The sequence below is a fragment of the Trachemys scripta genome, chromosome 12 (genome assembly GCF_013100865.1).
Source record: "Trachemys scripta elegans isolate TJP31775 chromosome 12, CAS_Tse_1.0, whole genome shotgun sequence".
Lineage (NCBI taxonomy): Eukaryota > Metazoa > Chordata > Testudines > Emydidae > Trachemys > Trachemys scripta.
This window is the reverse complement of record NC_048309.1, coordinates 3,750,933-3,771,571: the sequence shown is the minus strand read 5'-3', so window position 1 is coordinate 3,771,571 and position 20,639 is coordinate 3,750,933. Positions and strand designations below refer to the sequence as shown.

The 20,639-nt window shown below is 45.4% G+C and overlaps 1 protein-coding gene across 14 annotated transcripts in view; it reads right to left on the bottom strand.

Moving 5' to 3' along the window:
* The window catches only part of RTEL1 (regulator of telomere elongation helicase 1), a 101,292-nt gene that overhangs the window by 40,888 nt on the left and 39,765 nt on the right, over positions 1-20,639 (bottom strand). For 13 of the 14 annotated variants that reach the window (XR_004647868.1, XR_004647869.1, XR_004647870.1 and 10 more), the window contains exons 19-26: positions 17,165-17,205; positions 15,915-16,000; positions 11,642-11,719; positions 9,273-9,350; positions 8,146-8,289; positions 5,693-5,808; positions 3,174-3,297; positions 1,963-2,110 (exon numbers count right to left, since the gene is read on the bottom strand). Coding sequence is in view for 11 of the 14 variants with exons in the window: in XM_034787462.1 (XP_034643353.1) it covers positions 1,963-2,110; positions 3,174-3,297; positions 5,693-5,808; positions 8,146-8,289; positions 9,273-9,350; positions 11,642-11,719; positions 15,915-16,000; positions 17,165-17,205 (815 nt within the window). In the remaining 3 variants the exon portion in view is untranslated. The remainder of the gene's footprint in view (positions 1-1,962; positions 2,111-3,173; positions 3,298-5,692; positions 5,809-8,145; positions 8,290-9,272; positions 9,351-11,641; positions 11,720-15,914; positions 16,001-17,164; positions 17,206-20,639) is intronic. The other variant, XM_034787464.1, reaches the window with a different exon arrangement.

Genomic DNA, 20,639 nt, shown 5'->3' with positions numbered 1-20,639 from the left:
GAAATCTTACTGCCACTCTTACTATCAAAGTTATTTGTGTTTAAACACTGTGGGTCTCTGAATCGCCCTCAGAGCCCAATTCCTGCAGTGACGTCCGTGTAATTAACTTTTGACATGGCACAAGACTAATATCAACACACATACTTTCTGTAGTGTTTAACAAGTTAAAAAAAAAAAAGTCTTGTGTAAGTGAGACTATGAGCTACTATTAGCCACGTATACTACTCTACTAGACAATCACCTCACTGAGCTTATGAAGTGCTTATCATTACATGTACCAAACTGACATCTTATTGCCATTTATTCAAGCTGCCTGTCCATGAAATATATTCTCATCCTTTAGGGTCTAGTTGTGTCTGTCTGTAGATACTTTAACCCTACAGTTCCAGATTCTGGCAACATCACCTTGATGCTTCTAAAAAGGCATTCTCCCCACACACAAAAAAATCACTTATTCCTCTTTAGCTTGTGAGACTACCTACCTTTGTGTGTCAGTTACTAAGTAGAGTAGCAAAATATTTTTACTTCTGGCAAAACAATCAGACAAAGTTGTATGCAGAGTTGTTGTAGCCATGCTGGTCCCAGTATATTAGAAAAACAAGGTGGGTGAGGTAATGTCTTTTACTGGACCAACTTCTGTTGGTGAGAGAAACTTTTGAGATTACACAGTGGCCTGAAGAAGAGCTCTGTGTAATCTCAAAAGGCTGTCTCTCCTGCCAACAGAAGTTGGTCCAATAAAAGGTATTACCTCACCCATCTTGTCTCTCTAATCAGAAAGTATCAGGAAAGCAAGATTAATTTCTGAGAACATCAATTGGCTTGGAGACAATATCTATTGTGCAATGAAACACTGTCAAATTCAGGAATGGCAGGTAGTCCACAACAGAACAGTCTGTTCTAGTTTCTTTGGCATGAAAAATATTTTACCTTTGACATCAGTTAAACTCAATTTTTTAGGTCACTGGTTCACTTGATGTCAATGCCCTCGTTTTGTTTTCTGAGCTGTCGCAACGTACAGGAGGCTATTATTGAACAAAATGGGAGATGGGGTATGTAGCTAACAGCATTTAGCCTCTTTATTAGGAGGATTTCAAATACTTTACAAAGGTGAATAAATCACCATCCCCATTTTGTAGATGGAAAAATGGAGGCAGGGTGTCAGATAGCAAGCGTGTGGCAGAGCCAGGATCAGAACCCAAGCCTTCTGACTTCTTGTCACCTATTCTAATCAGCAGACGATGTTGCTTTCCAGAATAGTCAGCCTTTGTCAGAATTCAAGTCATACCAAATATATCCATGATGAAATTCAACATGTTGAAGCCCCAGATGCTCAAGGCTGTTCAAAAACACCAAAATATTTCCTGTGGGGTAACTCTCTGACACTCCCTCCACCTGGACATCTCAGCGGCCAGCCAGATTTTCTTTTTTGTCAATTCCATTTTAGAACCCTTAAAAGAAACATCCTCAGGCACCTGTACCAATGGAGCAGGGGATGGCATGTGTTTAGTCACAGTGAAAGCTGAGTCATACAGCTAGAAAATTTGAGATGTTTGGAGTTTTTAAATGCAAATAAAAGACTATTTCATGTCTGCCTGGTTGCCTCCTCTCTCTACCCACATCTGCTGCCCCCTTTCCATGCATCCCCAGTCTGCTGTCATCTCATGCACCTTGGTACCCAACTCACTCCATACCCATCAGTCTCTTCCTTCCAGTCTTTCCATTCTCCCATGTGGTTCCCCAGTCCTCTACGGTTAGTCTATATCCCTTTTGATTCTTGGCCCTCCTCTGTTTAACCCTTCCTGGATTCTTGCCCCTCTGCATTTCCTAGTCTCCCTGCTCCACCTCTGGCTTGGCCCAGAATTTTTGGATTAAAAAAAAAAAAATCTTCAGTGTATGTGTTTTCCTATAATATAAGGAAGACACAATTGTAAACAATTTAGAAATGCAAACACTCAGACTTACCCATTCGCTTCCTCTTCAAACTAGGAACATGGTCATCTAAATTCTTGGCTTTTGTCCGGGAGAGGGGCTGCTCAGATGACGTGGATGATGTCGGGTCCCCTTCACATATGGTGTTAGGGCAGGAGCTCCGTGTTGGGGGTGGGGGCATCTGCACAAAGACTGGAAAATGTTACACTAGGCAAACACTACAGTTCCACTTCAAAGGCTGAACGTTTTTCAATGAAAGAACCCAAGAGCAAAGCTGAAGATAAACTAAATTTTGATCGTGAATTTTGAGAGGTCTGAACACGTATGCACCTGAGATGCGGCAGATTAATTGGAGATGGGGAGGTTCAGCACAGAAAGACGCAGGTGGAACAGAGGGATCATGCAGCTGTAAAGGGATGTCAGAGTGGGAAGCATCATACAAAATATTGATGATGTTCTCTCTGCAATGCAGCCCCTTCTGATACAGATGAACTATCCTTTGGCCTCCCTTTACAATGAGACAGTTCTCTTTTGAAACCCCCTAAGTGCATGAGAATTATAAACTCAATTTCAGGCTCACACCTCTCTCACTCACAGATACTGACACAAAGTACCCTGCCACCTTTATTCTGTATTCTTTTGACGGCACCATCTTAGTCCTCAACTTCAAAATCCTTTTGTCTATCAGCCGTGCCTCCCTATAGCATGCAAACTGTATTGTACTAGTGAATCAAAGAGCTCCCTAATGCCAAGGCAGAAGCCAAAGTATTAAAGATGTCCTAGTACCAAATGGGCAAATGATAGGATGATTTCTGGCCTGTGCTATTAACCGCTGCTGCTTCTCATTTTACATACCAGCCAGCTTAATAATTTGAGAGTCTGATCAATTTTTCCATGTCCTCTCCATGTGGGTGACGAGGGGAGTTTTAGGAAATATATATCATCAGTTTCACTCCCTCATTTTATATACCAGACCAAACCAACTTGTGTTTAGGAGCAGGCTGGATGAGAGGAAGACAAGAGAAGAGTCTTTTCCTTTGAAATCTAGCCCAAAAGGCCCTGTAGCTTGGTGACACATTCCCTGGGAGGGATGACCCTCAGAATCCCCCAGTGCAGCTCAGAGTCTTGAGTAAAGGAGATCACTTAAGAATGATGAGACTCTCTGCCCAGCCCTCCTACGGCTGAGTGCGCCTAGTTCCTGACACCCTTGGACAAAAACTCCTCCTTTGTCTGACAATACCTACGATTTTTTGAGCAATACGGAAGAACTGGGAGACCTCTCTGACTGCATGCCCGAAGTTGTTGTAAACCTTGACATAAGGGCGGACCCAGGAGGGCAGCTGGGATCTTACATCATTGTTCACGAACCTGTGGAGAATTGAAAAATAGGAGAAAAATCCCTCAAATAGCTCCACTAAATTAATCTCTCAGCAGAAGGCAGCTTTCGACATCTCACCTGAGGAGCTGGAACAGGGACGAGAGTGAAGTCTTAAGAGCATATGTAGACACTGTCCTCAACATGAGGAATTCAATTTCATAGTAAGACTATGCCCCTACTCTTGGGAACGCCAAGTAAGGAACCAAGGAGCTAAGCCGGAACAGTAAGAACAAGCAGCTGGGTAAGAACACAAAAAAACCTGGGATTGATCTTTGTGCCCAGGAGACCAAGAGTTAGCTGGAGCCAGGGTGTTTGTGTCTATTACTACACCTCTGTACTGGACTGCAACATTCCTGCTAGGCACCAGTTATATCATACTATCCAAAACTGACTGGCAGCTGCATAAGGTAGAAAAATGCTCATTAGAGGTTGGGCTGAAACCACCAAATTTATTCCTACTAGTGAACACAGACCAGGATTCGTGCCCAGATGTCCAGAAACGAAAGGCTCATTCTAAACCAGTCGTTCTCAAACTTTTGTATTGGTGACCCCTTTTACACAGCAAGCCTTTGAGTGCAACCCTCCTTATAAATTAAAATCCCCTTTTTTATGTTTAAGACTATTATAAATGCTGGAAGTGAAGCGGGGTTTGGGGGTGGAGGCTGACAGCTTGTGACTCCCCACGTAATAACATCACAACCTCCTGAGGGGTCACAAGACCCAGTTTGATAAGCTCTGTTCTAGACCATTAGTTCTCTGGGTCACCTATCCCATCATCATTAATATCAATCTTGAGATAGTTTATTTTTAAATGAAACTTTATTGTATCCAGAGGTTTCTGGGGGCTAAGTCAGAAATAAACACAGGAAGAAACTGCAGGTAGTGCAGAGACCAGATGAAAGGCCTGAGAAACAAAACATTATGGGAAAATGGAAATAACCAGCTTTCTTCAGAAACTGAATGGGAACCATGCAAAGTACAAAGTGGTGATTCAGTCTCATTCTCAGGAAAACAAGGAGGCTATGGCATGCTCAGAAGGTTCACGGCATAGCTACCAACACACAAAATGGTCCAACAAAACTCCTACTCAAGCGGACATGTTTTACGGCAATGGCAGGAATTCACTCGTTTCCCAGAAAAAGGATTCTGGTTAGAAATACAAGTGAGACCATTTTTAGATTTTCTGGCAATATGTAATTTCTTCCTGCACTTCCCTTCAAAACTGCAATTACTGTTCACTGCCTTCTCAAACTTAGTGCGGAGCAGGACTGGAACCTCTGTATTCACGTAACTTGTATTAGCGTTTCAGGAAGTTCTAACTCCTGGCATGAAAAGATTATGTGACAGACCCAGACCAGTGGGATACAGGAGTCTGGTAGAGGGCAAATATACTGGTCACTGGATGAGTAGTTTTCTGTTCCCTGAGTGACCAGAGCAAGGGCTGCACTAGAGTAATCAGGAACCTGCTAGAACCAGTTCAGACAGGCAGGCTAATTAGGACACCTGGAGCCAATTAAGAAGCTGCTAGAATCAATTAAGGCAGGCTAATCAGGGCACCTGGGTTTTAAAAAAGGAGCTCACTTCAGTTTGTGATGCGAGTGTGAGGAGCTGGGAGCAAGAGGCACAAGGAGCTGAGAGTGAGAGGGTGTGCTGCTGGAGGACTGAGGAGCACAAGCGTTATCAGACACCAGGAGGAAGGTCCTGTGGTGAGAATAAGGAAGGTGTTTGGAGGAGGCCATGGGGAAGTAGCCCAGGGAGTTGTAGCTGTCATGCAGCTGTTACAGGAGGCACTATAGACAGCTGCAGTCCACAGGGCCCTGGGCTGGAACCCGGAGTAGAGGGCGGGCCCGGGTTCCCCCCAAACCTCCCAATTGACCTGGACTGTGGGTTCTTCCAGAGGGGAAGGTCTCTGGGCTGTTCCCCAACCCACATGGTGAATCTCTGAGGCAAGAAAATCCGCCAATAAGCGCAGGACCCACCAAGATAGAGGAGGAACTTTGTCACACTATATAAAAAAAGATATATATCTACACACACACACACACACACACACACAAATAATCAAATCACTGACAGCTTATTCTGCATCTGCTAATACTACTACCAGCCTTACGGAGGGAACGGGGAGAGAGATGATTTTGGGAAAGGAGAACAGAGGATGAACATGTAATGTTATTTTCACTTATTAGGGAGAATGATACCTAGGTCGTTGTTGATCACTAATGAACTGTAGCCTTCTTCAACCAGTCATAGTAATGCACTTATACATACAGGTAGTTTGTGTGTGAGTGTGTGTGTGTGAATGTGTGAGTGTGAGAGAGAGAGAGAGAGAAATGTTGACAGGTATATCATTTATAGCCGATCCTATTCAACACAAGAATTCACCTGTGGTCACAAAGGAAAATGGCACCATAGTCCTGGCGATGTCTGATAACCCTGCCGATGGCCTGGTTCACAGCCCGGGAAGCCTGCTGCCGGTACCACTCACGCCCGGATAAATACTAAAAAAGGCCGGGGGAGGGGGGAGGAAGAGAAATCAAGCTATTCAAATACAGTAACTCCTTGCTTAATGTTGTAGTTCTGTTCTTGAAATATGCAACTTTAAGCGAAACAATGTTAAGCGAATCCAATTTCCCCATAAGAATTAATGTAAATAGGGGATGTTAGGTTCCAGGGAATTTTTTTCCCCATGCCTGCTAGTACAGTACTTTGCCCACTACTTGTGGGATTCTCTGGAAGAGCAGCCCATTGGAGCTAGTGGGTGGGGGCTTGGAACCAGGGTGGGCCAGCAGCCCCGCTATCAGCTCCCCTCCACACACTCCTCAAGTGCCTCCCACCCGCCAGTGGGCCCCGCGGATCAGCGCCTCCCCGCTCCTCCTGAGCGCGGCGGAACAGCTGTTTAGTTTAGTTCCAGAGGGGAACTAATAGGGGGGCTACCGGCCCACCCTAGTTCCAAGCCCCCAACCACAAAACAATGTTATAAGCGAACGTTGCACAACTTTAAAGGAGTATGTTCCCTAATAGATCAGCGATGCAACAACGAAACAACGTTAACCAGGACGACGTTAAGTGCGGAGTTACTGTAGGTAAAATGTATTCTCAATGCAGGGGCTACTTGTCTCAGTCCCAAATACATGCTATAAATGCATCTCTAAATGGTGCGAGTCACGTGAAAGACTCTGCCAAAGCAGTCCCTTCCGACTAAACTGAGGCACTACTTATTGCTATGGAACTCTGACCTAGTTATTAAAAATATATAACCTGCTCTGGTGTTTAGCCCCTGAATTAGGGCTTTTAGCCCTGGCTCTACAATGCACTTACCATGTCATTAAATAGCTAACAGCTACCCTGCAAGATGATAAAGAAGAATTACATAGTATTTGTACTTAAACCTGAAAGACTGCCAAACATAGCCCACCATACCCGTGGTTTATACTTCCTGACCAATTTCCTTCTGGGCCAATTATTTCCTTTGAAAGATAAATGGTTACCATACACTCAAGCTATTTTGAATACAACTGTATTCAAGAAATTTATGACCTGTGTTTGACTAAAAATGGTTACTCATCTTCTTGTAACTGTTGTTCTTCGCGGTGTGGATGTTCATGTCCATTCCCATTAGATGTGTGCTCGCTGTGTGCACGGTCATCTGAAAGTTTTTCCCTTAGCCGCTCCCATCGGGTCAGTTGTAGAGCCCCCTGGAGTAGCGCCTTCATGGCGCGCAATATATGACCCTGCCGACCCGATCCCCCTTCAGTTCCTTCTTGCCGGCTACTCCGACAGAGGGGAAGAAGGATGGGTATTGGAATGGATGTGAACCACATCTCGAAGAAGAGTTATGAGAACATGAGTAACTGTTTTTTCTTCTTTGAGTGCTTGTTCACATCGATTCCAATCAGGAGACTCCCAAGCTCTCCCCCGGAGGTGGGGTCAGAGTTAAGGAATCGCTGACTGGAGCACCGCTCTGCCAAATGCTGCATCATCTCTGGCATGCTGGGTGATAGCATAGTCATAGTAAGTGGTAAACAGCAGGGGCGGGGCAGGATGGTCCCGCGGGCCGGATGTGGCCTGCAGGCTGTAGTTTGCCCACCTCTGGTTTAAACCCTTGGCCCCGAGGTGGGCCCCAGAGCCAAGGGAAGGGAAGGGATAGGGGAGGACCCCGCACACTAACCCAAACTCTTATATACACTACGTACAGGAAATGAAAACTAACGACTAACTAAAACCTAGACTGAACTACAAACTACAGAAGAAAGCTAAGGGAAGCACTTCTAGGCAAGCGAATGCAACGCCAACGGCCGTCACGGACAATAAGAAGGAACTGAAGGGGGGGGTTGCGTCGGCAGGGTCGTACACTGAGCACCATTAAGGCGCCACTACAGGGGGCTCCACAGCTGACCCGACGGGAGCTGCTAAGGGAAAAACTTTCCGACGACCAAGCATGCGGCACGCACACCCGATTGGAACTGACGAGAACAAGCACTTGAAGAAGAACCATAGAAACCAGAAGTGGAAAAAACGATTACTAATCTGAACGGTCACTGCTGTTCTTTGAGATGTGTTGCACATGTTCAGTCTACATCAGGTGTGTATGCACCCTGTGCACACACATTTGAAGTGAAACAGACACGTGCAATCACTTGAAGAATTTAACATTTCAGCACAACCCAGCAGGAGGTGGGGTGTGGGAGAGGGGTGTCAAATTCGTATGGTCTGATAGAGCAGTTTTGCTTACTGTGGCCCCACAGAGATGGCAAGAAAAACCATATGCTGGAGAGAGAAACTATGAGACAATGGACTGGCAAAAAAGCATCTGCGAAAAAGTTCCCCAATCTTACCTGTGCCCCTGAACCTTGTCTTTTCATTTCATCCAGGAATTGCATCTTTAAAACGACTCTTGGCTCCATGCGAGGGGGAAATGGAAGCCCAGTGATAACAACACCTCGTCCGTTCATGTCTGCAAAGTCCAAGCCTTCGCTGGCCTGAAGATGAACAGTGCTTTCAATCATTAACAGGGAATTAAGTGACATTTTAGAGCAGTTCAGGGGTTGTGGCCTCTCTGCCTTAAATTACACATCTAACAATTATAGTTTGAGAGTAGTGGAAACAAACAGTTTGAACTGGATTCCTTACTTTTATTGCCAGGGTTTTAATCCCAGTGTTTTCCTACTGCTAGGCCTTGACCGAGTACCACATCAGCCAAAGTGTGTAAGGAGAGGTTTCTCTGCTTCTCTCTTATTTCTATGGTTTCTGAGATAGTAAGCATTTCAAAATCTTCTTGATTTCCAGGCTGTGTTGCCAGCACACCAATTGCTGATTATACATTTCATGCCTGGACTTTCCATACACCAGAGGATGACCATTAATAACAACATCTATTTACAAAGTGTGCTCCTCTTCTGGGGCACCTCCCTCAACATTCAAAACAAATACAACCATTTCAAGAGGATCAAATTAATTTCTAAAAATAGGAAAGTATGACCATAAAACCACCAAAACTGGCAGAAGGGCTCCAGCGCAGGCACTGGGTTTGAACTAACTTTAGTTCATCTTTTGAAATTGCACAACATTTCAGACAGTTGTTTCCTTATAATGTTAGGCTGACAGAAACATTTGTCAAGTCTTGCCTAATACAGTCTCTCTCATACAGTAATACAGCTCCTCTGTGAGCAACCAACAGAAAATGTAGGAAAGCATGAAGCCAGTCTCCTTTGAGATTATGCACGTATCACTAGTAAAACCATGAATGACAGACCTGTGCACTTAAAATAGAGTTGGAAAAACTATGCAGTCTGCATTTGCTCCTTTATTTTACTAGGGCTTTTTTATGCATGTGATTATATATAGATACACAAACACACACATTTCTCTTTGCTAAAAATAGTATCTGGAAGAGCTACAGTCTTCCAAACTCAATGCAAAAAGCAGCTTGCTCTCAAGAATGACAAACTCTGTTCTACATTACCTTTCCCCGACATACTGCCAAGAAAGTAGCTCCACTAGACTTGGGACAGACAATCTTATCATAATATGCATCCATGATCTACAAGACAAACAGGTTAGGTAAGAGGAAGGGGGAGAAAACCTCCTTTATACACACACACACACACACACACAACAAGTTTGACTCACATACTAAGACTCAAGATGTAGTTAACTAGGCTTTGTGTCAGTTTCCTTACTGGAGTATAACTATGGATGTTAGAAATATTTGCTTTCCAAAACCCCCTTATTACAAAGAATCCCACAGCTCTTCTGACAGACATAACATTGTGATATCACCTATCTCTGAAGGAAAAACAAAGAACTTATCATGCAGTACTCTTATGACTCCACACTGGCAAAAGAGGGAAACAAAAAGCAATTTGAGGTTATCATTTACTCTAATCATTGTCAAGGAGAAGAGGCTGGAATTCAGTAGAAGAGAAAAAGGTGGGAAAAGTGTGGGGAATTTCAACAAATTAGGAAAATAGAAGGCTATTCATTTAAAACTTTAATTTTGTTTTCTATAAACCATTTATGATGCAAGCAGCACATTCCAGAACTGCATCAATATCTGTAAGTATGAAGAATCTTATTTTAATAATTTCACTAGGTACAGAAAAATAAGTCTGTTGCAACCGAGGCCTAAACAACTAAAACTTAGGTTGATCTAGCCACATCACTCAGAGCTGTGAAAAATTTCACACCCCATGTGACGTAGTGAGGTCAACCTAACCCCCACAGTAAACAAAGGCTAGGTTGATGCAAGAATTCTTCTTCTGACCTAGCTACCACCTTTCAAGGAGGTGGATTTAAGACAGCGATGGAAAAGTGTAACAATAATTTAGTCAGGAACCTCATCACATGTTACAGGCTAATTGCCTCAGAAGAGGCAATGATTCAGTGAAAATTGGTACAAACTCTACCTAGCAGCTTCCTGGGTTACCAAAATGTTTTTTCCTCTACACGTTAAGCTGTTGGTATGAAACTTTTGTTATCTTTTTAGCAGAGAAATACTTCTCTGAAACCCTCTGTAATCGAACCTTGTTTCTAAATTAGGTCATTTCCATCTAATTTTGTAATTGTTTCTTTTCAATAAACAATTTAAACAGTAAAGAATATTGTACACCACCAGCCAAGGATGTGCACATAACCAGGAAGTTGTCCTCTCTTTCCCGTCTTGACAAATGGCCAGTCCATGAGTTTAACAGCTGTTTTGTTTTCTATAAACCATTTACGATGCAAGCAGCACATGCCAGAACTGCAAAGAAGCCTCCTCTTCCCTTACAACTACTGAATACCAGTATCTTCCAGCAATGCAGTCCCAAGAAACACTATCTAAACAAAGCTGTGCCGAGGACAGACAGACATACACAGTAGTATTTATACGGAAAAGTGGCAGGAGTTTCCCTTCCCTCTACTAGAGTTCATTGCCTTCTCTCTTTGGTTGCTTCTAAACCATCTCTGCTTTGTGTGTGCGCGCACGCACGCGCCTTGGAAATGCATCAGTTTTTTGGGGGGTTTTTTTGTTTTTTTTTTTAAAGATTCCAATGGAAAGAGACACTTCAGAGCCCCTTTATACCCAAACCAAATGGCTTCCCATCCCACTGGAAATTACTGGGTTCAATACTGGCATAGAAAAAAAGGAATATGCCATAGGAAAGATGTTCCAGTTGAGTTCCTTCTACAAAGGCAGACTCTGATGGTGCCCCTGATTAAAATAATTGAGCCCCTGGGCAAAAGTTAGTGTTGCCCAGCCAAGTTAAAAGCATTCTGAATAAAAAATACACTTCACAGTTGCATAGAAAATTTTCATAATCAAAAACAAACGGCAACAAGTTGGAGGGAAATGGCCTGCAGACTATCCAAGAGCTGGATTTCCAATGCTGACTGCTGCACTGAAAGACTGAGCTAAGCTTTTCTACCCTATCCTTCACCATGGTATCTAAGCAGGGTGACCAGATAGCAACTGTGAAAAAACAGGACAGGGGATAGGGTGGGGGAGGTAATAGGCGCCTATATAAGAAAAAGTCCCCAAAAATGGGACTGTCCCTTTAAAAAATGGGACATCTGGTCACCCTATGTCTAAACATATGGTACTAATATCCGAAGCACAGGCAGATTTCAAACCATGACTATATTAGTGTTCAGTCCTCGTCAGGAGAATGGAGCATGAGGGAAGGCAGAAAGGAGAAGGGAAGAGCTGTATTTGAAGAGCCCTTATAGCTCTCTTGGTTTTAACTCATCAACATGCAGTTCTGTAGTCACTGCTGCAAACACATCTTCGGAGAAGTATTTAAGCATAAAAAGGAGAACTTATCAAACGAGACAGACACAACACAAATGACCAACCTCTGTGAAGGTTCCTTTATTCCTTGGTTCCACAAACATTGGTTTCACCTCTTCTATTCTTTTAGCAAAGTCATGCTCCTATTAAACAGAGAGCAAATAAGTCAGAAGTACATATGAGAAAGGAAGCCACAGGTGGTGGTAACTACATGCTCCCCATCACCTATTCGTCTCTTGCCAGCCAGAGTTGGCGGCAGGGGCATGCAGCTACCAATGGGAGGGAAATGAGCTGGGTCCAGGCAGCAGTTCCAACACGGTCAGTTTAGACAGAATGGCCAAGACACTTTCTCCATGCTTTGTGCATCTTTTCAGAAGCCATGCCAGCAGTGAGGTCACCTCCTTCCTTTCAACTTGCAGACCCTTGGCGCCCAACATCTGCCTCCTGGATACTACTCCTGCAATCTGCACTGAACAGCTGGTTCCCTGCTCCCCACCACTGGTACCTTAGAAGGGGAGCAACAGTTACCTAGGGAAATGTCCTACCATGGCTTCTGCTGGGACACACAACTCATATTAGAAAAACATCCCTAACTTCAGCCAGAAACAAAGACAGGGGATATGAGCAACAGCAACCAAGGAAAGATACAAACTACAATAAATTTATTATAGTGAAAAATAAAATAATCCAACTGGGAGTTTACTATCAAGGATTTTTTAACTATTTACTATCAACTTTTTTAAAACAAGCCAGTTAGGAAGTATTATTTTGTACGTCTGAGAAAACCACCAAATTGATTGGAATCCAACCAAAACTCAGCTTCAAGTCGTCCAGGAGTCACCTCCATATTAAGGATACCAACGATGAACAAGAGGAAAGCCAGTTAGTGATTCAGTCTAGGAAAAGTACTGCAGAAAGCTAAGGGAACAGGGTGACCAGACAGCAAGTGTGAAAAATCAGGACAGGGGGTGGGAGGGTAATAGGAGCCTATATAAGAAAAAACCCCAAATATCGGGACTGTCCCTATAAAAATGGGACATCTGGTCACTCTATAAGGGAAACTACAGAAGTTGTGGCTCTCCCCGTCTAAGCCTCAGCATGCCTCAAGTGGTCCCTTCTGAAGAAAAGCTGTTTAGCTTTTGGCTCATTTATCAAGAGGACGATGTTCCAAGATGACCAGATATGAAGGGACCTGTATAGTGCTTATTTAAGCAAATGGTGAGATTTTCCAAAATGTCCCAATATTGGTTTAACTCTGTTTCCACTGAAGTCAATGGTGATGAGGAGCTAATCGAGATGCTATGCATGCTTTAGAAACTTCACCTTAATCAATTAAGCAAATAAATAGTGTACTTGACACAAGACAAGCAGGAGGACTGTGTAAAGCAGCAGCATCTGCTCTCAGGCAAGGGCTTAGAAGGAGATGCGGGTCTGCTGCCACTCCAGTTCCTTCTCAACTACGAAGCCTGGAAGACTCCATAGCAGAGGAGAAGGAAGTTAGTAGGTGGAGTACCCATAGGGAGAAAACAACTCAAAGACTTCAAGTTACTTTACAAGTAAATAACCTCTCCTCCTTCTTCGACTCACAAGCAGTGAGGCAGGTGCTGAGACGGCAAATCCAAGACAGTTTGGGGGACTGTGTCACCAAAGGTAGCATCAGCCATGGATGCAGATTTCATAGCATAATGTCTGATGAATGTGTGAACTGAGGACCAGGTTGCAGCCCTGCAGATTTGTGTTATAGGGACATCCTTCAGAAGGACTACTGAAGTGTTCCGAGATCTGCTGGAGCGGGTTGTCACTCTATGAAGGGAATGTATCCCAGCAGCTTCATAGCAGGTCAAGATACAACCTGAAACCCACTTCAACAGTCTGAGTGGAAACTGGCTTTCCCTTCCTCCTTTTGACACAGAAGTCAAAGAGTCTGGCAGAGGCCCTAAAGGTTTTGATCCTGTCAAGGTAGAAGGTGAGGGCCCTCCTGACATCTAGTGTGAGGAGACTAACTTCCTCTCTGGAGGTCTGAGGCTTCGGAAAAAATACCAGTAAACAGATCTCTTGGTTGATATGAAATTCTAACAAGACTTTAGGGAAGAATCGAGGATGGGGGCACAGCGTCATTCTGTCACAGTAGAAGGCAGCATATGGTGGGTCTGCCATGAGCACCCCGAGTTCTCCCATTCTTCTGGCCAAGGCAGGAGGGATAGCTCAGTGGTTTGAGCACTGGCCTGCTAAACCTGGGGTTGTGAGTTCAATCCTTGAGGGGGCCACTTAGGGATCTGGGGCAAAATCAGTACTTGGTCCGGCTAGTGAAGGCAGGGGGCTGGACTCGAGGACCTTTCGGGGTCCCTTCCAGTTCTATGAGATAAAATAATATATGGAGATATACCTATTATAAGGTGACAGCGATCAGAAAGGAAATTTCGAGGAAGAAGTGGAAAAGAAGACAGGTAGTCATGGGCTCAAGTGTGTGTGTGTGTAGGGAGGGGGGTAACCTCAAGGCATTGGGAATTAGATTAGGGTCCCATGGAGAGGGGTTCTGGACAGAGGAAAATAATTTATAAACTCATAAGGTATCTGGCCATGGTTGGATGGGCAAAGACTGAAACCCCTTCTATAGGTAAAAGGAAGGCTGTAACAGCAGCCAGGTGTATTCTAACTGAGCTCATGGACTTAAAGACACAAGGTCTGAGAATCAGGTAATCTAGGACCTTAAGAGCGGAGCTTCTGAGGCTCTCAAAGGGTGATGAGAATACCAGGAATGGAAGCGTATCCACTTTTGCAGGTAAGTCTTATGAATAGTAGGTTAAGGCTAAGGCAGGCTAGTTCCTACCTGTTCTGACACCGTGCTGCGCCCTGGAAGCGGCCAGCAGCAGGTCCATGTCCTAGGCGGGGAGGCCATGGGGCTCCGCATGCTGCCCCCACTCCGAGCACCAGCTCTGCACTCCCATTGGCCGGAAGCCAGCCAATGGGAGCTGGGGGGGCATGTTGGTGGGGGTGTCAATGCCTGTGGGTGAGAGCTGTGCGGAGCCGTTTGTGTGCCTACGCCTAGGAGCCGGACCTGCTGCTGGCCGCTTCCAGGGCGCAGCACGGTCCGCAGTGCCAGGACAGGCAGGAAGCCTGCCTTAGCACCCCTGCTGCACCACTGACCGGGAGCCGCCTGAGGTAAGCCTGCGCCCCAACCCTGCACCCCAAACCCAGAGCCCTTTCCTGCACCCCAAACCCCTCATCCCGAGCCCCAGCCAAGAGCCTGCACCCCCAGCCAGAGACCTGACCCCCTCCGACACCCTAACCCCCTGCCCCAGCCCTGAGCCCCCCCAAAACTCGGAGCCCCTTCCTGCACCCCACACACTTCATCCACAGCTCCACCCCGGAGTCTGCACCCCCAGCCCAGAGCCCTGACCCCCTCCCATACCCCAACCCCTTGCCCCAGCCTAGAGCCCCCTCCCACATCCTGAACCACTCATTCCCGTCCCCACCCCGCAGCCCTCACTCTCACACCCAGCCCATAGCCCCTCATCTCCAGCTGCACTGGGTCGTGGACATTAACAGTTTTCTTCAACTGGGTCGCCAGAAAAAAAAAGTTTGAAAACCACTGGGCTAGAGCATGGCTAGCATGCACAGAATCTTTGGGAATTTAGCTGCTAAAATCTAAGCCTCTACTGAGCATGCACAAACTGAGATTTTGCAAAGGCTAATAACTTGGTCAAATTTGTGTGGATTTTCACAGACACACCAAAAGTAAATCCCTGACACAAAGGCCACCCCAAATTTCAAGTCCCTCTTTCAAAGCATGGGGGCAAGAGAACATTAAAAAAAAAAAAAGGGGGCTCACCAGAATTTTTTAACATGGGCAAAGCAAAATATTCCGGCTGAGGCAGACATCTGTCATGAAGAATTTCAGCCCAAATGGTTAAAGTTTGGCAAAATTACTGAAACTGAAAACAGGGTCTTATAACAGGATGTGTTGGGCAACTTTAATAACAGGTGGTGCTACCAGTCCCACCTCAAGTATACATTAATTTGTAGAAACGTGCCTAATTAACCAGGCTTCTTTTATCTCTTGCTCTGCTTGTTCCACAGTTCCCTCATTGTTCAGCGTCTGTTGTGTTAGGACTTTAAGCTTTTTTTAAGCTACGGCTTATTTGTCTAGAGAGTGCTGTTCACAACCTTATGTCACAATATAGACAATAAATGTATATGAACACAGAGATACATAAAATAAGTATTTGGGCAAGTCAGTGCAAGACTGCAGTACTGGGAACTCCAATATAAGCACCTGTTTGTGAAAATTTGGTCCAAAGGGTGTAACTACAATTCATACACAAAGAACCAACATACTCTCCAATATTCCAGGCTTTTATCCATGACCGGATACGAAGGGAAGAACACCAGCAGCCCATGTGGTATAATTCGCACAAGATTACCTGCAACAAGAAAGATGGTGCATAATATCACCATTCAGAACACTTCCATTCTGGGGCGTTGGTAGGGGATTAGCCTACTTTTCTCAGGGCACGTACTGGTCTCCCTACAACTCCTCTTCATCTTCTTGATGGAAAGGGTGGGAGAGACAAGCGAATGTTGGAAGAGGACTATAATATCACCACTATTCTAGCCTGGTTAGCATTCCATTGAACAGTACTGACACAACATACCACATTTGTGGCTAAGAGATGGAAAATACCTAATAAGTTGTCTTGTCCATCTCCATGCCAGGGTTGAATTGTTTCCTACAGGAAGATGTGAGTATCAGAGGGAAAATTATTTTTTGTAGTGACCCAGCCACTTCCAGTCTTTATTCAGGCCTACTTTGATGGTGTCAAGTTTGCAAATTAATTCCAGTTCTGCACTCTCTCATTGAAGTCTGTTTTTGAAGTTTTGTTGTTGAAGAATGACAACTTTTAAGTCTTATTGAGTGTCCAAGGAGACTGAAGTGCTCTCCTACTGGTTTTTGAATGTTACAATTCTTCATGTCTGATTTGTGTCTATTTATTCTTTCGCATAGAGACTGTCCGGTTTGGTCAATGTACATGGCAGAGGGGCATTGCTGGCACAAAATATTACATTGGTAGATGTGCAGATGAACAAGCCCTTGAAGGTGTGGCTGATGTGGTTGGGTCCTATGATGATGTCCAGAAACCTTCTTGTCAACTGCTGGGAATGGGCCACATCCATTTTGATTGAATTGGCCTCGTTAGCACTACAAAAAGTAATTTTCCCTCTGTTGATATTCACCCCTTCTTGTCAACTGTTGGGAATAGGCTACATCCACCCCAATCAAATTGGCTACTTGGTAAGGCAACTCCCATCTTTTTATGTGCTGTATATTTATACCTGTTTATGGTATTTTCCACTCCATGCCTCTGATGAAGTGGGTTATATCTCACGAAAGCTTATGCCCAAATAAATGTATTAGTCTCTAAGGTGCTACAAGGACTCCTCCTTGTTTTTACTGATACAGGCTAACATGGCTACCCCTCTGAAACTTGCTTATATTTGTTTAGAAGGCATTTCCCCCATTCCCCGCTCATTTATAAATAATCCAGAGCAGAAGCTTGTTTCCTGAATCTGATGATAACGTCACTTACCTATTGTTTTCCCCAGAGAAGATAGACATTCCACAGAAAACCTACAAAGACGACAATACCAATCAGCATCACCATCACATGTCCTTTTATTAACTCACTCTTGTTTGGAATAATGTTGCACTGCTAAACCCGCATCCTCTCTCCTTCTCCTGTGCCTTCACTCCCCTCCTCATGGACGAACCTCAAAGTCAAGGGCATTTCAAGCATTCCCGCTAGCAATCATGATGTCCAAGTTTTTTTCACTTATTTCCTCCCACCTTGTTTTGCAGGATGACTCCACAGTCCTCTAGGAAAGAAAGACTGAAGAGGCTCTACCTCCAAATGCTTCTATAACACTATGATCTGCCAGTGTGAGTCACTACTAGGGCAATACATTACTTATTGCGCCACAAGAGCCAAGCACCTACATAGAAACAGAGGAAGATCCTCCTACAACTAGCTTTTGTACATCGCACGTCCGCAGCATCCAATGCCCCAAACGGGTAGGAATAGTCAAGATGGCAACAAGCAGACAATCTCGAATAACAGAAAAATTAACAATTTTGAGACGTTCGCAGTGAAGAAAATCTAGGTCCTAACATATCAGCCTTCAATCAGTGGAAGTACACATGACCACACGTAATAAGGCTAATTATTAACAGGAATGAATTAAGGAACAGAATCCTGTTAGAGAGTGGTCTGTAGAAACTGCCAACATTGTGATGATTAAAATGACTGATGATCAACTAGGTGTGGTGATGCCATGGGAAAAAAAAAGGAGATGGGTTTGGTTACTATATTACTAGTGACAGCCGAATTAGTCACTGTCCCTAAGCGCTTTTGTTTGGCTCAGCACTGCTTGTACAGTAGCATACTGTGCTGGTTTCTATGGAAATTCCCCACATTTGGTCTTTATTTTAATCTCCTGGTTTCCTTCTCTTTAGTTCCAGACAGTTTTGCATGCTCTGTTTTCTTATTAAGCCTGTGGGGAGTGAGGGGGAGTAAAAAACGGTTACTCATTTCTTGTAACTGTTGTTCAAGATGTGTTTGTTGTTCATGTCCATTCCAATCAGGTGTGTGCGCACGCAGGTGCACGATGGACGGAAGATTTTTCCCTTAGCAGCATCCGTCGGGCCGGCCTGGGTGCCCCCTGCAGTCACGCCTTCATGGCGCTCAATATAGAGCCCTGCTGCCACGCCACCCCTTCAGTTCCTTCTTGCCGGCTACTCCGACGGAGGGGTAGGAGGGTAGGTATTGGAATGGACATGAACAACAGTTACGAGAAGTGAGTGCTTGTTCATGTCCATTCCAATCAGATGACTCCCAAGCCAAGTTCAGGAGGTGGGGGCAGAGCTGTCCACTGATTGGAGTACTGCTCTTCCGAAGGCCACATAGTCTCTGGCCTGCTGGGTAATCGCATAATGCACGGCGAAAGGGTGTATGAAGGACCACATTGCTGCTCTGCAGATTTCCTCAAAAGGCCAGTTTAGGACCAGAGGGCAGCCTGAGGATGGGTGTTGCCTCCTCCTGCCACTCCTGTTCCTCCTCCGAGAACCATCCTGTCGGTTCTGCTGATGGAATCTCGGAGGAGGTTGCGGTCGGAAGTGTCTCTGCTGTGTGGCAGGAGTGTGCGGTCCCAAGGACTTGAGGGTAGCTCATAAGTCTTTCAGGCTGTGCAGCCTCTTGTCAGTCTTTTCAGAAAGAAGAGTCACACCCTCAAATGGGAGGTCCTGAATAGTTTGCTGGACCTCATAAGGGAGCCCCGAGACTTGGAGCCAGGAGCTCCTCCTCATGGCTACCCCACAGTTGCCATGACCCTAGTGGCGGCATCAGCACCGTCCAATGCAGCCTGGAGGGAAACCTGGGATATTAGCTTCCGCTCCTCCACCAAGGCCAAGAACTCAGTTCAGGAGTCCGACGGGAGGAGTTCCATAAACTTGGCCATCGCCGCACAGATGTTGTACGAGTACCTGCTGACGACGGCCTGTTGGTTAGAGATACAGAGCAGCAGACCCCCTTTCTCCCAACCAGGTCTAGACACTTAGCCTCCCTGTTTTTTGAACTATAAACGTTCGAACCCTCTGGTGGACATGAAATAACGCCTCTCATTGCACTTGGCAGTGGGCAGCAAGGAAGCTGGGGTCTGCCACAGGGTCTTGGTGGTGTCTACAATGGTTTTAGTAAGTGGAAGGGCAATACGGGAAGGTCCTGATGGTGCGAGGATGTCCACCATGGAATCAGCCTCTTCTACCACCTCCTCGGCCTTAATGCCCAGACCCTGAGTGGCCCTGCGCAGCAACTGCTGCAGCACCTGTTGTCCTCAAGCGCCGGGGCTACGGCTGTAACCGCCAATGCTTCATCCAGTGATGAAGAGGAGAAAGCTTTTATAATGAGCGGATGCTCCCTGCCATCAGCCTCCAGAGGGTCCCGAGACTCTCAGGGCAGCGCTGGTGCTAGTGGCGTGCCAGACGGTGCCAGAGCTGCAGACACCGGACCAAGAGTTGACGCCGTCATCAGTACGACGGGAGGAACCATCGATGGAGCCAGTGCCGATCCACTCACAGGTGCCAACGAAGGCGGAGGGCCCTCGGCACCAGGGCCATTGGTGCCTGCGTCGTAGTCGACGTCGACAATGGTGCCAGCATGGAAGATGACCGCAAGGACACTGCCGAGATCGGTACTGGAGGCGACGACGGTGCCACTGTCAGAGGCATTGGGGTGTGGGTAGGCACCGAGGGCAGATGCGTAGCTGATGGCGGGACAAAGGTGGCTGAGGCCACACAATTTTTAAACCCCAAGGACCATGGCATCCCATGGCTACAGGGAGGAGGGATGGGTGGGGGAAAACCCCCAACAACTTTAATATTAAGAAGACACTATGGTAACTATATACAACGACTACAGAATGCGCTTGCTAAGCAAGGTGTAAGGGAAGTTCCAGCCAACCATCACTGGCAGTAAGAAGGAACTGAAGGGGTGGTGGGTCGTTCTATATTGAACGCCATGAAGGCGCAACTCCAGGGGGCGCCCAGACCGGCCCAATGGATGCTGCTAAGGGAAAAATCTTCCATCCATCGTGCATGTACACACACCTGATTGGAATGGACATGAACAAGCACTTGAAGAACAACTATTACTACAAATTCTGATGCTATTACCCTTGCGAAATCGTGGGAATTACACCAAACACTGTATGCTTCACTTACTCCACACAACACACTGTGGAAAGGAAAAAACCTCAGTGGTATCTTAAGTCAAAATAAACTTAAATGGCAGGCCAACTAAGTTTCTTGGACTAGCAATACACTATCATAGGACTGTATATTGTCACCCATCATTATAGTATCCGAGTGTTTTCCGCATATAATCAATAGCAAACTTCATGGAATCTCTGGCACGTCTCCTTTTATGTGGTAAAAACTCTTCTATGGGCAGTGGTTTTGGTTTACTGAGTATCACTAAAAAGGCCACATCTGCCCTGCTAAACCCAAACAAA